This window comes from Electrophorus electricus, chromosome 17, assembly GCF_013358815.1.
Source record: "Electrophorus electricus isolate fEleEle1 chromosome 17, fEleEle1.pri, whole genome shotgun sequence".
Taxonomy (NCBI): Eukaryota; Metazoa; Chordata; class Actinopteri; order Gymnotiformes; family Gymnotidae; genus Electrophorus; species Electrophorus electricus.
This window is the reverse complement of record NC_049551.1, coordinates 5,859,555-5,875,325: the sequence shown is the minus strand read 5'-3', so window position 1 is coordinate 5,875,325 and position 15,771 is coordinate 5,859,555. Positions and strand designations below refer to the sequence as shown.

Genomic DNA, 15,771 nt, shown 5'->3' with positions numbered 1-15,771 from the left:
GAGAATGTATTAACGTTTTAGAAAACGGCTCATACGTATAAACGTGAATGTATGCTTTTAGTATAAAGTTCAGGGAAGCAAAAACAGTCCGTTTCACTGGTGTTTCTGTGTGTGTGCATTTACAGCAAAAGGGGTTTGGCTTTTTGTAAGGCACATCTATCACACTAGCACATGTTGCGGTTGTTAGACACTGCTAAACACACTAAATCCAAATGTCTCTGGTTCAGCCACAGAAAAGGATGGACTGGCTTCCACTGCCATTGCCCACAATGCCTTGCCAACAATAGCCCCCCAGCTGTTCAAAGGCTATGATAACAACAGCTGTTGCCAGGGTATTGAGCTTCCTGTTACCATGACAACCATAAAATGATTCATAATGTAAGGAATCTCTTCTAATAAAGTGAATAGCATTGCTATAGTATACTTACAAATCTGTGATTTAAAGGAACTTTGTATTTTGTGTTTAGGAAGACAGGAACACTTGATTCATTTTTAATTTGACTGCACATAAATGATCACTGTGCACAAAATGAAATGGAGTATGAAAAATTTTACATTTTTCTCAAATAGTTTTAGATTAATGTTAATGTGACAAATAGTATAAACAGTGAAGGAAAGCATTTGCTGGGCTATTAAAAACCACTTGCTAACACCATGGGAAGAGAGAGGAGCAATATGACAGCTATTATTCAGTGACCACTGAAATGACTCTATAACTACATTGAGACTAATTTGAAAAGTATGTAATTACACGTGTGAGGAATGAGAGTGTGGACATAGAGCGAGGTCTGGAGAGAATGAGGAGTTACAGGCTGTTGAAGTCCAACACAGCATCAGCTGTAGTATCTGTAACATGCTAGAATTGTTAAAGTCCATAACAATAAACAGGCCAGTTCAGTGGGATAGTGAGTAGTGTAAATGGACCAATACAATGGTCTGTAAAAGCTTACTTGCATTGTAAAAGTGAAAAAAAGGGCCATCAACTCCACCATCTTTAATGCCATTTAAGTAACCTTGGTGGCTGTGGAAGTTAAGTGAGCCACAATATGGGCATTTTAACGGAAGGATGACAAAATTCCTGGGAATTAGGGGGAATTTGGAGCACAATGGCAGGTATTCCCACTAGTGTAATAGGAGCCTAGTTGGCGTCATGAAGGGTTTAAACTTCACATTAAACCAGGCAAGCAGCTGACACATTCAGCTGCACCAGACACAACATGGAGCACACCAAGCAAAACAGGCCCAGATGTACACACACACACACACACACACACACACACACAGACACACACAGACACACACACTCACACACAAGCACCCGCACGCACACATGCACACACACACACACACACACACAACTTTGGTTTACTCTACATGCATATATAGAAAACGTTTTAAATCCTGGAAGATTTGTTTCAGAATCCTTTACCCTAAAAAACTCTGGAATTCCAAAGAGGGAAAATATATTACTGCTAAAAATATCTGGAAGTAAAGTGATGAGACAGGTGGAACTGGGCGGGTGTCCGAGACAAATCCTTTAATATCTATTAAACAGCACACTACTTCACCGTGGAATTTTTATTCCTCTGAGACTTTTGGAAGACTGTTCATGAGGAAAAACAGTTCATGTCTTCTCTTATACCTGAACATGTGGAATGACATCTCTCTCTCTGTGCCTCTCAGGGAGTGAAAGTGATTTAAAGATAACATCAAAGCTTGATAACATCAATGACCAGAATTCCATTAGTGTCTATACCTACTTCAGCCACTATTTACTAGCAAACAGCTTGCACTGAGGTCTTATTGTACATTACAGGTTCCTTTGGGTCTATTCTGATGGGATTGCTGCAGGACTACTGTGATGTCCATCTCTCCTGTGTCTTATCCTCAGCATATGCTCTTTCACTTCCCCCGGCAGCGGGGCAAGCTGGCTCTCGGCCAGGCAGGGCTCCCATCGCCTCAAGCCCCGACAGCCTCCGACGCCTGCTGCACTCCCAGTTTCCTGTCCTGGGACATGAACGAGGGAAGGTACCCAGGAGAGACACACACACAGGCACACACACACACACACACTTAACTGCTACATGACTCAGCTTACTACCCCCAATTATTTTTAACTCATTTATTTGTTCCTGAAGAGGACTACATGTGAACAGACAGTCAATGGTCTGACAGCAGTCCGCACTGTTCTGCACCAAAGAGGGCGGCCTTGGGTGGACAGTGAGGAATTCCCCTGCAGAGACTTGGTGCAGTTTGACCCTTCACCCTATTTTTCCAGCTTCATTTGGGAGTGGAAAGCAAAAGGTTAACCCTTTCTTCATTGTTCTGGCCAGCTGCGTTTTTTTTATCCCAGCACCGGTGAGCCACCTCCAGCTGAGGCTGAAAGCCGAGAGGCGATGTGCAAGCGGCTGGATTAGATGTGCGCGGCCGCTTCATAAATACCTCCGTGCTCGGTGCATGCATGACATTCAGCAACTTCACCTCAACACGCTGCCCGGTGGGAGAATGGGTATTCAGATGCAGGTCACTGTGGCCGCCACGATGCCCTTGCCTCACCCTCTTTGTCTGGCCGCAGCAGAACAAGGCGATCCGTGCCAACCACGAGGCCCCGCTGGCATGCCTGCCATGGCTCATGCCTGCTGGCTGGCAGGAAGACCCCCTCGCTCACCTCTCTCACTACCCCCCATGACATTCTACCCCAGCCGTGGCGCCGCGCCACGTCCACTTTTACCCAAGCTCCAGGCTTGCAGCTGTTTATTTTTCACTTTTAGCTTTGAGCTGTCAGTAGAGCTTTCTAAAGGGCACCGTTACAATCTTATACACGATAGCACGGGAATGTTCTCCAGGCCTCTGTGGGCTTAGAATACCTGGTGATCAGTTGATTCTCACGCTCAGTGATGCCAAGAACATTCTATGGCATACTGCTGATCTGCCGTTAACAAACATGGACATCTAAACCTCTGATTATTCAGGCTGGTGAGATCCCGTCCAGGGAGCTGGTTTTCTGTGGACCAGGTCAGGTTCTGGCTTGCAATCTCTTATCAGATTTCACCCGTCATCCTGGACATAGCAGAGCTGCCCTACATCCAGCCTGCAGTTTGCTCTGTTGAAAACAAATAACAACTGGAGTGCTGTGAATACAAATCCTACGATTACAATTAAACAAACGCCAAAATCTGGCACAGCCTGTTGTGCCACTGTGCCCAAGGAATTGTAGGCATAAAAATGTTTTCGCATTGTAAAATGTGTCTGAACAAAAGCCCTGGATCACAGGCTGTGGCGATCCACAACTTTATTGTTTACATCTAAACTTGACAAGAAACAACTGGATGCCTGGAGGCCCAAAATGTCTGACCAAAGTGAAAGGGAAAGAAACACAGGCCACCCTGGCCTGGATATCCATCAGACAACCAGAAGTATGATGCCTCAAACAGAACTGCTTCTTAAATGAGAATCGACATGAGGTTCCCCCAAAATGTCTTCACATGCTGAGAGAGTCCAATAAAGCAGGGTTGGCAGTGACTCTCTCAGTGTTTGTGTGTGTGTGTGTGTGTGTGTGTGTGTGTGTTAAGAGACATGAGAAACAAATCTGTTCTCTGTAGCTTGCTAAAATCCGTCATTTCTAAAAACGTGTTAGTTTTTTCCCCCTCATTACAGCCATAACAAGTGCTAATACTTTTGCACTAAACCAAAAAAACAACAATAAAAATGTCTTCGTTCCAAGTGAACTGCTGTCAGCTTTTGCAGCCATCTTTCCTAAGACAAAACACATAAATTTCAGACAACATGAGAATAAAGAAGTGCTATTTGAGTTATCATATCACGCACATTTCCACTACACGTTCCTCCTTCTCACAAACAACCTTCCACAGATAGTTCACAGAAGACACCTCCTATACGTTACTGTTTGGGGTTCTTGTGTTTGGAGTTCATTAGCAGTACTAAAAAGCATAGCCATACTGACAAAGGGCTGTCTGTGTTCTGTGGGATAAACACACCAAATAGAAAAGCAATCCAGGGAAGAACATGTGCTGTTTAGTTTTCAGCTGTATATATATATATATATATATATATATATATATATATATATATATATATATATATATATATATTTATTTATTTTTTATTTTTTTATTTTTTTTACATGATTCTGTTTTGCAAGATTTAAGTCATTCTCATTTGACTTGGTTGCTAAGTTACTCCGTTCTGATGAAAGATGCACTTTCATGGTGCTGCTTTTGAATGAGGTCAGCATGCAGAGAGGCAAAGTTTTCATGCAGGCGGGAAAGAGGAGCAAAGAGATACAATGTTTCCTGAACCACAGAGACAGGCCCCGAAAAGCAAAGCATCAGCAAGGATGAGGGTAAACGGATTCAGATCATTTGCTATCTGTTTATAAACCACCACGAGCAGAGGTCATTTGCGTCATTTTCTGTCAGTGATTCCTACAAAATCTGGTACGTGGAATCCTTGGCACAAGGTCCAAAGTAAGGTAGAGTCATATCTTTCAAACACTGGACTTCTATGCATGTAAATCATACATTATGTTAAAGCCAAGAGAAAGCCCTGGGCTTTAGTGTCTCCCAGGGTGCAGGCAGCCGCGATGCTTTATATCAGAGAGATAAAAGCACCGATCCTTAAAGTATTTGGTAAATAACAGGCCAATGAAAGATGGGAAAACACACCACTTAATAAATATAATACACATCCACTTATCTAGATTGATATACTGTGATAGCACTCTTAAATTAAATGATTGGGAGTTCATTCAAGAGTCTCTTATGTTCCACATAAGAAAGAGCATTCCAGTACATTAACACAGGACCAAACTCCAACCATGCTGTTAAGTGATGCTGCTATGGGGTAAATGCCATTATCACATGTTCTGAATGCGTACAGCTAGCGATCAATCCCTTCAAATGGCTCTGCAGCTGGAAAAAGCAAAAAAAACAAAACAAACAAAAAAAAAGATGGTTGAGATGTCTGGGCCCCATACAGAGAACAACAAAAGAGGCTCGAACGAAAGATGTGCAGGGAAGGAAAGTCAGATATAGTGCAATGTGCAGGGGTTAAAAATCAGGTGCTGTGAATCAATGTGAGCGTGTGTCAGTACACTCAGAGAACTGAACAGGAAGTGTGAAAATGAGGGGGGAAGTTTTTTTTTCTTACAGATGTCATTCAAGGCTTTAGAGAGATGGCCCCTTTACTCAAGATGTTTTTTCCAGTAATAGATGGGAATTCAGTAATAATGGCACTCTGTTCCAGCTCAAACAAAAGCCAGCATTCTGAGCTGCTTCCCTGGGAAGCCAGCCTAAAGAGAAGTTCACAAATAGACAAGAGGGTCAAATCAACATACAAATGCCAATACATACCCCTGTTTGACTCAATATTGCACTGCTGTTGGAAATGTGTAGAATATGTGAGACCTGCTCTCTGCATGTCCAGTCTAATTGAAAAAAATATTACCCATAACCCACCGCTTGCTTCTTTAACTGTCTCGCATACCCAGAGCTTTTTTTGTTTAACACAAACTGCAGATATAATATTCATATGTATATTTATTTCAAGGAGGACAAAAGTAGAGAGGTAGTCTTGGGTGGCATTTTCTGGCCTTCGATCGCCACATGAATTCAAATAAAATATTTTTAACCTTGGACTCCTCAGCAACTGCACAAAAAGTGTAATAAATGCAGTATTTGCAGGCAGGGCTTCTTCCTCCCAGCAAGGCAGGGCTCGCTTATTACGATTAGCAGCGTTCCACCAGCGATAAGAACAAAGGCACTCTGACAGTTTTGTTAAAGGTTTTTAAATTCGGAATTAATAAGCTGCTGCTAATTTGAATCTGCTTTTGATCCTTATGTAGTAATTATTTCTTACTCATGAAAGGTTTTATGTCATTTGTGTGTAAAAAAAACAATAACAATATTAATAATTACTGCTAGCAATAATAATGCAATTACTTGAGGCCACATTTGCATTGCATATATATATATATATATATATATATATATATATATATATATATATATATATATATATAAAATTTTCCTCTCTTATACTTCTTAAACCTTATACCACTGACTGTTATTAACAAACGTCAAAGTGATAAAAATGTATCAGTACGTAATACTGCTTTTCCACTTGTTAGATTTGAGCTTGCCGTTTCCATTAGAATACTCGAACTGCATTATGAACACTGAGAGACCGCTAGGCTGTTGTCTTACACAGATAAACAATATCTCCACACACTCTAAGGCATTTTCATGGCCTAACGTCCTTTCGTCCCTGCACACACACCGGGGACAGTGTGAACAGCGCAGCCTGTGCTGGGAGTTGTACAGGTGATCGTTAAATACCTCCCGAGCCATTCCCTGAGCATAAATCAGACGTAGCGGCCTGTACCTCCAGACCCTCTGGGGAGGCATGCTGTTATGCCAAGCAGGCTGAAAGGCTGACGGGGGAGAGGGGGGAGTACAGCGGGGTGGTTTCAACGCACAGCCATAGCGGGCCCCGGGCTCCTGAGAGAGCCATCAGGATCAGAGGGCTTAGTGAACTGGCCCGACAACGCCTCCTTGCATCCGAATCATCTTGAGGTGCGGTATCAGGTGCGGTGCCGTGAAACGGCTCATATCGACTCCCAGACTCGCATAAGACCTTGACTCTCTAAAAGCCCAAGACACAGGAGACTCCGTGTGGATGAATAATACTGATTTGGTGTTTCTTTTTTTTTTCTTTTTTTTTGGACTTTTTAGAGAAAGCTATGAAGGATGAAATATTTGCTTTACTTCCAACAAGGTTTCATAAAATAAGATATCAGTTGTACAGAATCCCCAAAAAACATGAGAGTAAAATAAAATTAAAAAACTAAGCTGCACTGAGATGTTATCTTAGATAGAAGAAAATGACAAGCACTAGAGCAGAGCTCGATTTTCTAAACAGCTTTCTGGACGAACATAAGTGCTTGAATTGGTTTGTAACATATGCTGTTTCCACTCTCTTCACTGCCTTCTTCGAGGCAAACTGAATCGGTTTATTAGTGATTAGAGCAAAAAGCTGCAGGATTCACTAAATTGCACCTCGTCCTGCAATTTACCCCGACAAAAGGAATAGCAATATGCAAATAAAGTTGGAGTATTTTGTATTTGCAGTTTTGCCCAAGGGCAGCTTGTCCCATGACACAAATCATCAATTAAGATCACAGTGGGGATCTCAGCATTTAAATTGGCATCGTACAGCAACTATGGCCCCAACAAAATATCATGGCCTTATGATAACCCGCCCCACTGATAATACCTGACTATCAGGGCCTCACCTTTTAGAAGACAAAGGTACAAGCACTGATAGGTGCTTTCTCCTTTTCATAGTGAGATATTTTTACTCCAGCTTTTCTGCTACAGTGAAACAGGGACTCAAATGTCAGACACTGCACAGCATAAGAAGACTTTCATGATTATCTCAGTAATGTAATCCACATGTCAGTAACACAATTATGTCATTTTATGACATTCGTCACAGTTGCCCAACAGAGGATATCATCTGGGGCACTTGGGCACACCTAAATTGTCTCATTCCATACATCCAAGACTATTTCATTTTCATTTTCATTCAGTCTGATCTTACTTAAGTTTGATAACTATAGAACAAAACTATTAAACACAAAAGCTTAATGTTCATATCATTTCAGAATGATATGAAACCTCAATTTCTCAATTGTTCCTTTAAAAACTGCTTAAAAATTGAGAGAGAGAGGCAACAAAATGTTCACTGTGTATATATATATATATATATATATATATATATATATAGAGAGAGAGAGAGAGAGAGAGAGAGAGAGAGAGAGAGCGAGAGAGAGAGAGAGAGAGAGAGAGAGAGCGCAAAAGTTAAAACTAATGATAACACTAATAAGCTCTTTATATTACATTAAAACACTACTTAATGAAATATGGAAAACTGCTTAATGTAATTATACTAAAGTTAATAGTTTGTTTATATATATATATATATATATATATATATATATATATATATATATATATATATATATATATATATGTTTGTGTCCGTGTGGATCAGCTTCATTAAAATAAACACTTTTTCAAATAGAATAATAGCCTGACAGATTAAGCAAAACCAGTTTATATTCCATAAATAGCAAACAGGCTATTGCAGTAAAAAATGAAAAATATGAAAATTGTAAAAAGAAACATACCGTAATATTACTGCAATTTACTTTGCAAATACATTCAATTCTTTATGCATGGCTGAAATTAGGAAATACCTTAAAATTTAATTTATATGTCGATTTTGTTCCCACCGTCTACTCCCATTATCCAAAACAATCCTATAGGAAATGGTCATTTACCAAAAAAGTTGCCCAAAAAAGCTACATAAAGTAAGAAAGAAAGAAAAGTTGCAGATGACACTATATGCAGAAAACATTAAGAATTATTATAATAAAACATCCAGACAAACTTTGAAATCACCAAAATGTTGCTAAAACGACGATTAAATTATTAATTTAGAACACAATGGCCATCGATAATATTCTGCACTGCTATACGCATAAAAGAGCTTAACAGTGAGACTGGACAGCAAAACATTCAATACACTTCATTAAATGAACACGAAGAAAAAAATAACTGAAAAATAAATATATATAAATACTACAAATATTTTTTCCATCCCATTGGAAGATTTGTAGATGTCTCAAGCCGCTACGGCTAAAGTGTCATGGACAAAATTTTTAAAAATTGATAATCCAGTACACAAAAAAAAATGCAACTAACACGGAAAATTACCACGGTTCACAAATCCACATGCTTAATGGAGCAAAAAGCATTTAAGAATCCTAAAGCACCTCCAATACTGTATCTTCACGCGTTTCCCTTTTACTCTTTTTCTTCTACCATCACACTAATTCTCTCCCTCCTCCCTCCCTCCCTCGCGCTTTTTCCTCTCTTCTGCTCTCTTACCCGCTGTCTCTCTCTCTCTCTCTCTCTCTCTTCCTCTCTCTCTCTCTCTCTCGCTCTCTCTCTCTCGCTCTCTCTCTCTCTCTCTCTCTCTCTCTCTCTCTCTCTCTCTAGCCCCGGCTCTCTCCCGTCCACGGCCCTGTCTGTATGAATAATGTCCTGCCTTTTGTAATGAGACCGAGAGAGAGAGAGAGAGAGAGAGAAGAGGCCGGAGTGTTAGCTTCTGCGCTCTGACATTGAAAATGAATGACAGCTTACCTGAATGCCAATCTTCATCAGACTGACACCGGGCTGACAACACAGCCTATACTCCCCTACACAACTAGTGACGTCTGCCATGCAAGACCCCTCCTACCACCCACCCCCCCACCTTCCCGCGCCTCGCCGTACCCCTGGTGCCTACACCTCCGCGGTTCCTCTTCCAGTGGCACACCATGCCGCACATCCCGAGCCCTGCGCGTCGCCGGCGTGTATCTGCGGAGTCCGCTGGCCCCCTGTCGGCGCACAGTGACATTGACGTTACCGCGAACTTGTCAGCCTTAGTTTAGGTGTTTTTGTCGCTTGTCTGTTTTTGTTTTATAGTTGGCCGTAGTTGGCTCAGTGCGTTTAGTTTGATAAACTTTAATTCGAATAATTTACGGCCGTGGTGGGTTGCACTGCAGGCTACAATATTGTACATTGTACGTACAATTTGACCATTTTATTCACAATCCCATAATATATATATATATATATATATATATATATATATATATATATATATATATATATATATATTGCAGCAGAGTAGTGTTCATATTAAAACAAACACCACAAACCGGATATGCGCCGGATGTTTTCCCACTCAGCAGCCTAAAATACTTCTAAATCTGTAGGCATAATACAGATAGATATTACCGCGCTGCGATTGCACCTTTCCAGATATTCGCTAAAAATGAACTACAACTCCCAGCATCCTGTATCCTGTTGACGTGCGTAACATCTACTTTGATTGGCGTGTTGCTCGTAACCTAGGAAGCGTTGTTGGGATATAAAGCCGTTTTATATCCAGAGAAAACACTATGGACTTTTAAGATAGCTTAAGTCTTGCCGACCAGCCTAACTTTCCCCGTTGTCACCTCGGCAGATCATAACCACAGTACAGAATATAGCAGAAGCAATATGCGATAACGCTAACAAGAACAAGCTGTATGGTTAGCCACCTAGCCGTCCGTTGAGTTTTAAATGATCATCAGATAGCCAACTAGTTAGCTAACCTGTCTTAGCGAAGTTGTTTTTCTGTATCGTTTACTTGATTATAGTCCAATGTTAAGCAAATCCTGGCTAAGTCTTTCTAGTTGGTGGTCACAATACCATTAGCGTTAGCTACCTCCGACATTAGCTAGCTGTTCAGCTAAGACTTGCTTCATGTAATTCCGGCAGTTTCATTACTAACATCACTTGGCCAGTACCCTGCGCTGCCCTGTTCAGAGGTGAGGTTAGGTGCGGGTCAGCATGGCCGGTTTGGGCGTGGGTACGGGCGTGTGCCTTATTGCGACCGTATGGATTGTGACTTTCGTACTCAGCCTCATTCTTTCTCGCACCGCTGGTCCAACAAAGTAAGCGGACTACACTAGAAATACTAATCATTTCGCTTATTTCATCCCAAGTGTAGCGTACTTGTAAAAAAAAAAAAAAAAAATCCGTTTGGTTATCGTACTTATTCATGCTGCTTCCCCCCACCCCCGTTCATATTTGCGTTTGAATTGGCGTGCGAGTTTTTCCAAATGCATAAAATGTCTTCTCCCTCCAGACTAGGGATCATCCCCATTGTGTTCCTCGCTCTCACCGTCACCTTGATCCTTGTGCTTTTCCCCCGTGCCCCTGAAGCGCCGTCCTCTGTTAAAGAAACCGAGGTCAGTATAAGCCCTTCGGAAACGTAGATTGCATACGGTCTTAAAAGTTGCAAACCAATTAATCCTAACCCACACATTTAATATTTCATAAGAACAAAAACAACGTATTTTGTCTTGACTGTTATTTTAATTTGTTCCTTATGAAATTAACTTAAGAGTATTTATCCTATCCAGCAAGCCAGTGCAACAATTTTCTCACACACAAAGGTCCAGTACTACACAGAGGATGCAAGCCAGTAGCACAAACAATTACCTTGATCCAATTTTGTCTGTAAAATTTGCACGGATGTAAACTAAACTGAAAATAATCCTGTGCTGTTGGAATCCTCGGAATTCTGTCAGCACTGAGGTGTTTCAAATAGCTCGACACAATGCATCTCTTATCAAACACAGACTAACGTTAAGTTGTGAAGCGATTTCTAATTGTCGTGCTGGTTGAAATGCAAAGTGTTTGTGTTTGTGTATGTTTATGTGCACACGTGTGTGTGTTTAACACAAAGTCCTGGTGTCATTTATATCTCTCCTGCAGCGAAGTAGCACAAACATAGCAGTATTTCTCCCCAGTTTGTCTCTGCCAAAACCACTGCAACTTACGGCCAAACTGTCCCTCACACACATAGACAAACCACACTGTTTACCATTCATCTCAAGATTAGACCAGCAAATGCAACAGAATATTGTTAACCGGGGAAAAAATTTAACGCTTTGAAAAATTCACAAGGCTTAAACAATATGGCTTCTTTTTAGTGCCACCAATGGGGTCACTAAACATATTTGTAGGTTCATTTGCAATTCATGACAAAGTATTGACATCATATTGTAAGATTCATGGAGGCTTTTGCCATGGAGCTGCCGATTTAGCTCAGGTTCCTCCTTCCATGTCCTCACTATGATTTTTATGTGCTTCCCCTAAAAGAAGCACAGCTAAGGATGAAAGATTTAGGTGACTGCTGCTTGTCAGGGGTTAATGCAGAACGGGTGAACGCAAAGCAAGGTGCTCGGGTTACAGAATTGAGGGCAATGCGTGCGTCTTTATACTTGAAAGGTGGAGAGCAGTATTTACTGTTCCTGACTGCAGAGCAGCCTTTCTTCAGGCTAAGTGCACGTGGGAGCTAAGCTCACTGGGCTGTGAAGGATGCCTGACGCCACCAGCCTGTCCTGCCGCTCACAGTTAGGTTTGAGCAGATCGCCCAGTCCTTCTGATAAGTGGTGGTCTGCTGTATAAGAAATGGCTAAGCCTTCACTGTTGTACAAAAACATATCACAGTGCCAATTAGGCCAGCCCCAAACAGGAGCCGGGCACAGCGCGCTCGACGCCACATTAATAAAACATGGCCTCCGCTCTGTGCTTCGCTAGCCGGCTAATTGGCAAATTAGAAAGTGAGATGCGTTAAATGAGAGAACACTGCATTCACTGGAGACGCCACCCTCCCCCATTCTCTCTCTCTCTCTCTCTCTCTCTCTCTCTCTCTCTCTCTCTCTCTCTCTCACACAGACTCCCTTCATTTCCCTGGCCTTCCCCCTCTCTGTTATTCTCACACACACACAGGACTTGTTTCTTTCTGGCGTTTTCTCATTCTTGCCCATAGGTAGATGTGCTTTCCTCTGATCTGGCCAACATACATTAGCTGAGGCCTTAAGAGACAGGTGCTGCATTTAGTATTCATATCTTCTCCATGCAAAGCCAATTACAGTCCTGAGAAGATTCACAATCTAGAAAGCTTTTAAAAATGTGGATAGATTTTTTTTTTTTATGTGAAAAGCTTTTCAAAATGTAAGCGAGAACAATGTGTTATACCCATGTGTTATACCTATAATAGATGTGTAGTTTTTGTGAAATGTTTTTTTTTACTTTTCAGTATAATACAGACCTCCTTTTTTAAAGAACTCATTTAACTTACATGCATAAATGAATAAGTGACAAGTGTCTTTTTAATATGCTTTGTAAGTTTCCATCTCCTAGTGTTTATAACGTTGTAAGAATTGAACTGACCCGCACCCAGCTTTTCACAAAGGTGTTTTGCTGACCTCTAGTGGAGAAATTGCACCTGCAATTAGATCGCTGTCAAACTGGTATCAAGGCAATAAGTAAGTGATTCATACATTTCTAATGCAGCCCCTCTGCTGTGTTGCAGATAGTGGACGCCTTCTTCATCGGCCGCTACGTGCTTTTGTCCGTAGTCATCGTGGTGTTCCTGGCAGCTCTCTTCATGCTATTACCCTTGTACCTCCTGGAGCCGGTGTATGCCAAACCCCTTAGAGCCAAGTAGAACAGGAACTGGCGCATCTCAGACCCCCACGCACACAGTGGGCCAGCCTGATGCAGCCCCCTCTCAGTGGGCCTGGCACCGAACAAAAGGACCCTACAAGAGGTTTCTGTGTTCCTCTCTGCTGTCCAAACCAGAAGGATCATCATCTGATCGTAGAGCACACAGAGACTATCAGTTAGATTGTTGTGCTGCACTGAAAACAATATGTATTTAACATGTTTGCCATTGGTTTACAATAAATGCGTGACATTTTTAGTAACTGATACATGCATGTTATTGTATAAGTGTGTAGTTATGAGTTATGGCGTCAGTATGTAGTTATGGAATGTGAAATGTGGCCTGACATGCTGGCTTGCTGACTGATGAAGCAGAGCTCCGTATCGTGCCTGTTCCCGACAGAACCCAGACGGGGTTGATCAGGTCTGCTCCATATTGACATGCTAATTTGGCCTCATGGAACTGTTCTTTAAAACGCCGTCTCGCTCTTCGCACAATGCGACGAAGGTACAGGCACCCAAGCTGGGCGCGTCAACAGAAACTCAAGCTGTGTGAGCCGATTCTTTGGATCGTAACAAGGCACTGCTCTGCGCACACTCATTATCAGACGTCTGCCTTTAATCTCATACGTTTTAAAGGGAAGCAAGACTTCACACTCGGGAGGTGGACATTATTATATTTGTTAATGCATATATGTCTCACGTACACAATGTCCCCACCACCTCATCAGGGAGCTTGTAGGCATCCAACAATGATTGTAAATAAATTGCATATTGTTCAGACTCAGCCTTAACAATTTGTCTGGTTTCACATTTGAGAGATATTAACATAGGTCCTGTCTAGTCATTTTGTTGCTGTGTGGTTCTAATTGCTCTATGGCAGATTAATTGAAGCTGCATTCTGTGAGCTTGAATAAGAAACTCTGCTCTCTATAATGCGTACCTCCCTACTAAGAGAGAATGTTTTCACTGTTGCTTTGAGTTGGACAGCAGTGTTTTCAGAGTTTTCCAGAGAATGAAGTCTGAGCCTGTAAACAACTGTCAGATCCTTTAAGCCCCATTGGAAAGGCTGCTAATCAACTAGCTGAAATGGTAAATAAACTGGAATCTTGCGCCTATCCAGACTGCCCTATCCTTTTACTATGAAAGGCTTGCGTGCAACATTTTTTTGTAATTATTGATACAACATAGTTCTCACATGCAAAGTTCCAATATAAATTAAAATATAACTCGGATATTCTACAGAGCACCCAAGTTATTCTACAGAAGATCAGCTCACCATGAAAATGTTTTTATGTGTTCTCTACAAATCAATCTCTCAGATATCTCTGTGTCGCCTCCATCCAGACCTGTGCACAAGTGTGACAGCTTATCTTATGTAGAGGAAGGGGGTGCAATATTTGGCTTCAGTGATGTAATCTATAACACCCCAGGTCTTCGCTGCCTCCTTTAAAAAGACGAAATGAAATGGGGGAGTTTGTTGGGACGTGCAGTGAAACACCAACCAGTGCGATGAAAGAGAGTCTAATGAATCAAATCCAATCCTATTAGTTCCAACCCACATCTCAACACAGGCTTTCTGCTGGATCTCTGGTGGAGAAAGAAGCAGGATGCTGGGTGCATGGATGGAGGGATGAACGGATGAATGGATCTCTGCATTGATGCAACAAGTTTCCCTGACAAACCTTCATGTTCACAGAGTCATGATTGTAATGTCATTATTGTAATTGCATTTGTGATTTGCAGAACAGACACACGGTCTCATACATTTTTAATTCAAGGACTGCGGTGCTACATGCATAGTTTGATGTGAGTCTGAGCAAAAAAAAGCCTTAGGTCATGTTGTAGACAACCTAAGCTTTAGTCTAATAGATCTATAATCGTTATGTAACAGACATTGTTAGTCACCAATATCAGTTCCACTTTTGAGTTCAATGTTTTTCTAATCTTACTGCAGTGTCTCCGGCATAGATCCTTGACTGGCTGTGTTTTGTTTTCTATCTTGCTCTCCTCATCCCTTTTTTCTCAGTCTCAGTAGGTTTTTCGTCCTGGTTGGGACACTCTCTCTCTCTCTCTCTGCAGGGAGTGGGAAAAAGAGGCAAACAAAGCGCCAGGGCCGCCGCGTTCACTGGGAGTCTGAGCGGGGGGCTTTGTGGCGCAGCCAGCTGGACACACAAAGAGGTGGGAGCGAGAGAGGGAGAGGGATTCCGGGATATAGGGGTGTGAGCCCGAGACATGGGTGTGAGCGCCGAGGTTTGGGGCACAGGAGACGTATGAGAGAGAGAGGGGAGGGGCGGAGAAGGGAGGGAAGGGTGTGAGAGGAGAGTAGATCCTCCTTTGTGATCCACTCAAGCAGAACTCCTGCTTCCACACCCCTGCCCTCCTTTTCTCTGCATCTCTGTGGCCTGCTGGCCTGCTCAGGACTTCTTTTTTTTTTGGTCATAATCCTGGCCCTGAGAATTAGGAGCCCATGTGTCACACTTTGAGGCATAAGAAGACATCGAGGATCAGTTTTTACAATTCATATGGTAGCAAAATTGGTAAAAAGCTGATCAACAAACAGTACTTAGCATGACACTCTGTGATGAATGGTACACATGGGCCAAGGACTATGTACCCTTGCTATGTAAAACGCTCTGGC

The 15,771-nt window shown here is 41.9% G+C and overlaps 2 protein-coding genes across 6 annotated transcripts in view; one reads left to right on the top strand and one right to left on the bottom strand.

The window, feature by feature from the left end:
• The window catches only part of pknox2 (pbx/knotted 1 homeobox 2), a 50,937-nt gene extending 41,624 nt beyond the window's left edge, over nt 1-9,313 (bottom strand). For 3 of the 5 annotated variants that reach the window (XM_035535931.1, XM_035535935.1, XM_035535936.1), the window contains exon 1: nt 9,228-9,313. The gene's annotated coding sequence lies outside the window, so the exon portion shown is untranslated. Of the gene's footprint in view, nt 1-8,278; nt 8,289-8,857; nt 8,884-9,227 lie in introns of those variants that run through there. The other 2 variants (XM_035535933.1, XM_035535932.1) reach the window with 2 other exon arrangements.
• Nucleotides 9,314-9,957: 644 nt separating this feature from the next.
• tmem218 (transmembrane protein 218) lies at nt 9,958-13,913 on the top strand. Its single transcript, XM_027000581.2, has 3 exons — nt 9,958-10,567; nt 10,762-10,864; nt 13,000-13,913. Exons 1-3 carry the CDS (start codon nt 10,464-10,466, stop codon nt 13,132-13,134), a joined length of 342 nt encoding a protein of 113 aa, XP_026856382.2. The 5' UTR covers nt 9,958-10,463; the 3' UTR covers nt 13,135-13,913.
• The last annotated feature ends 1,858 nt before the right edge of the window (nt 13,914-15,771 follow it).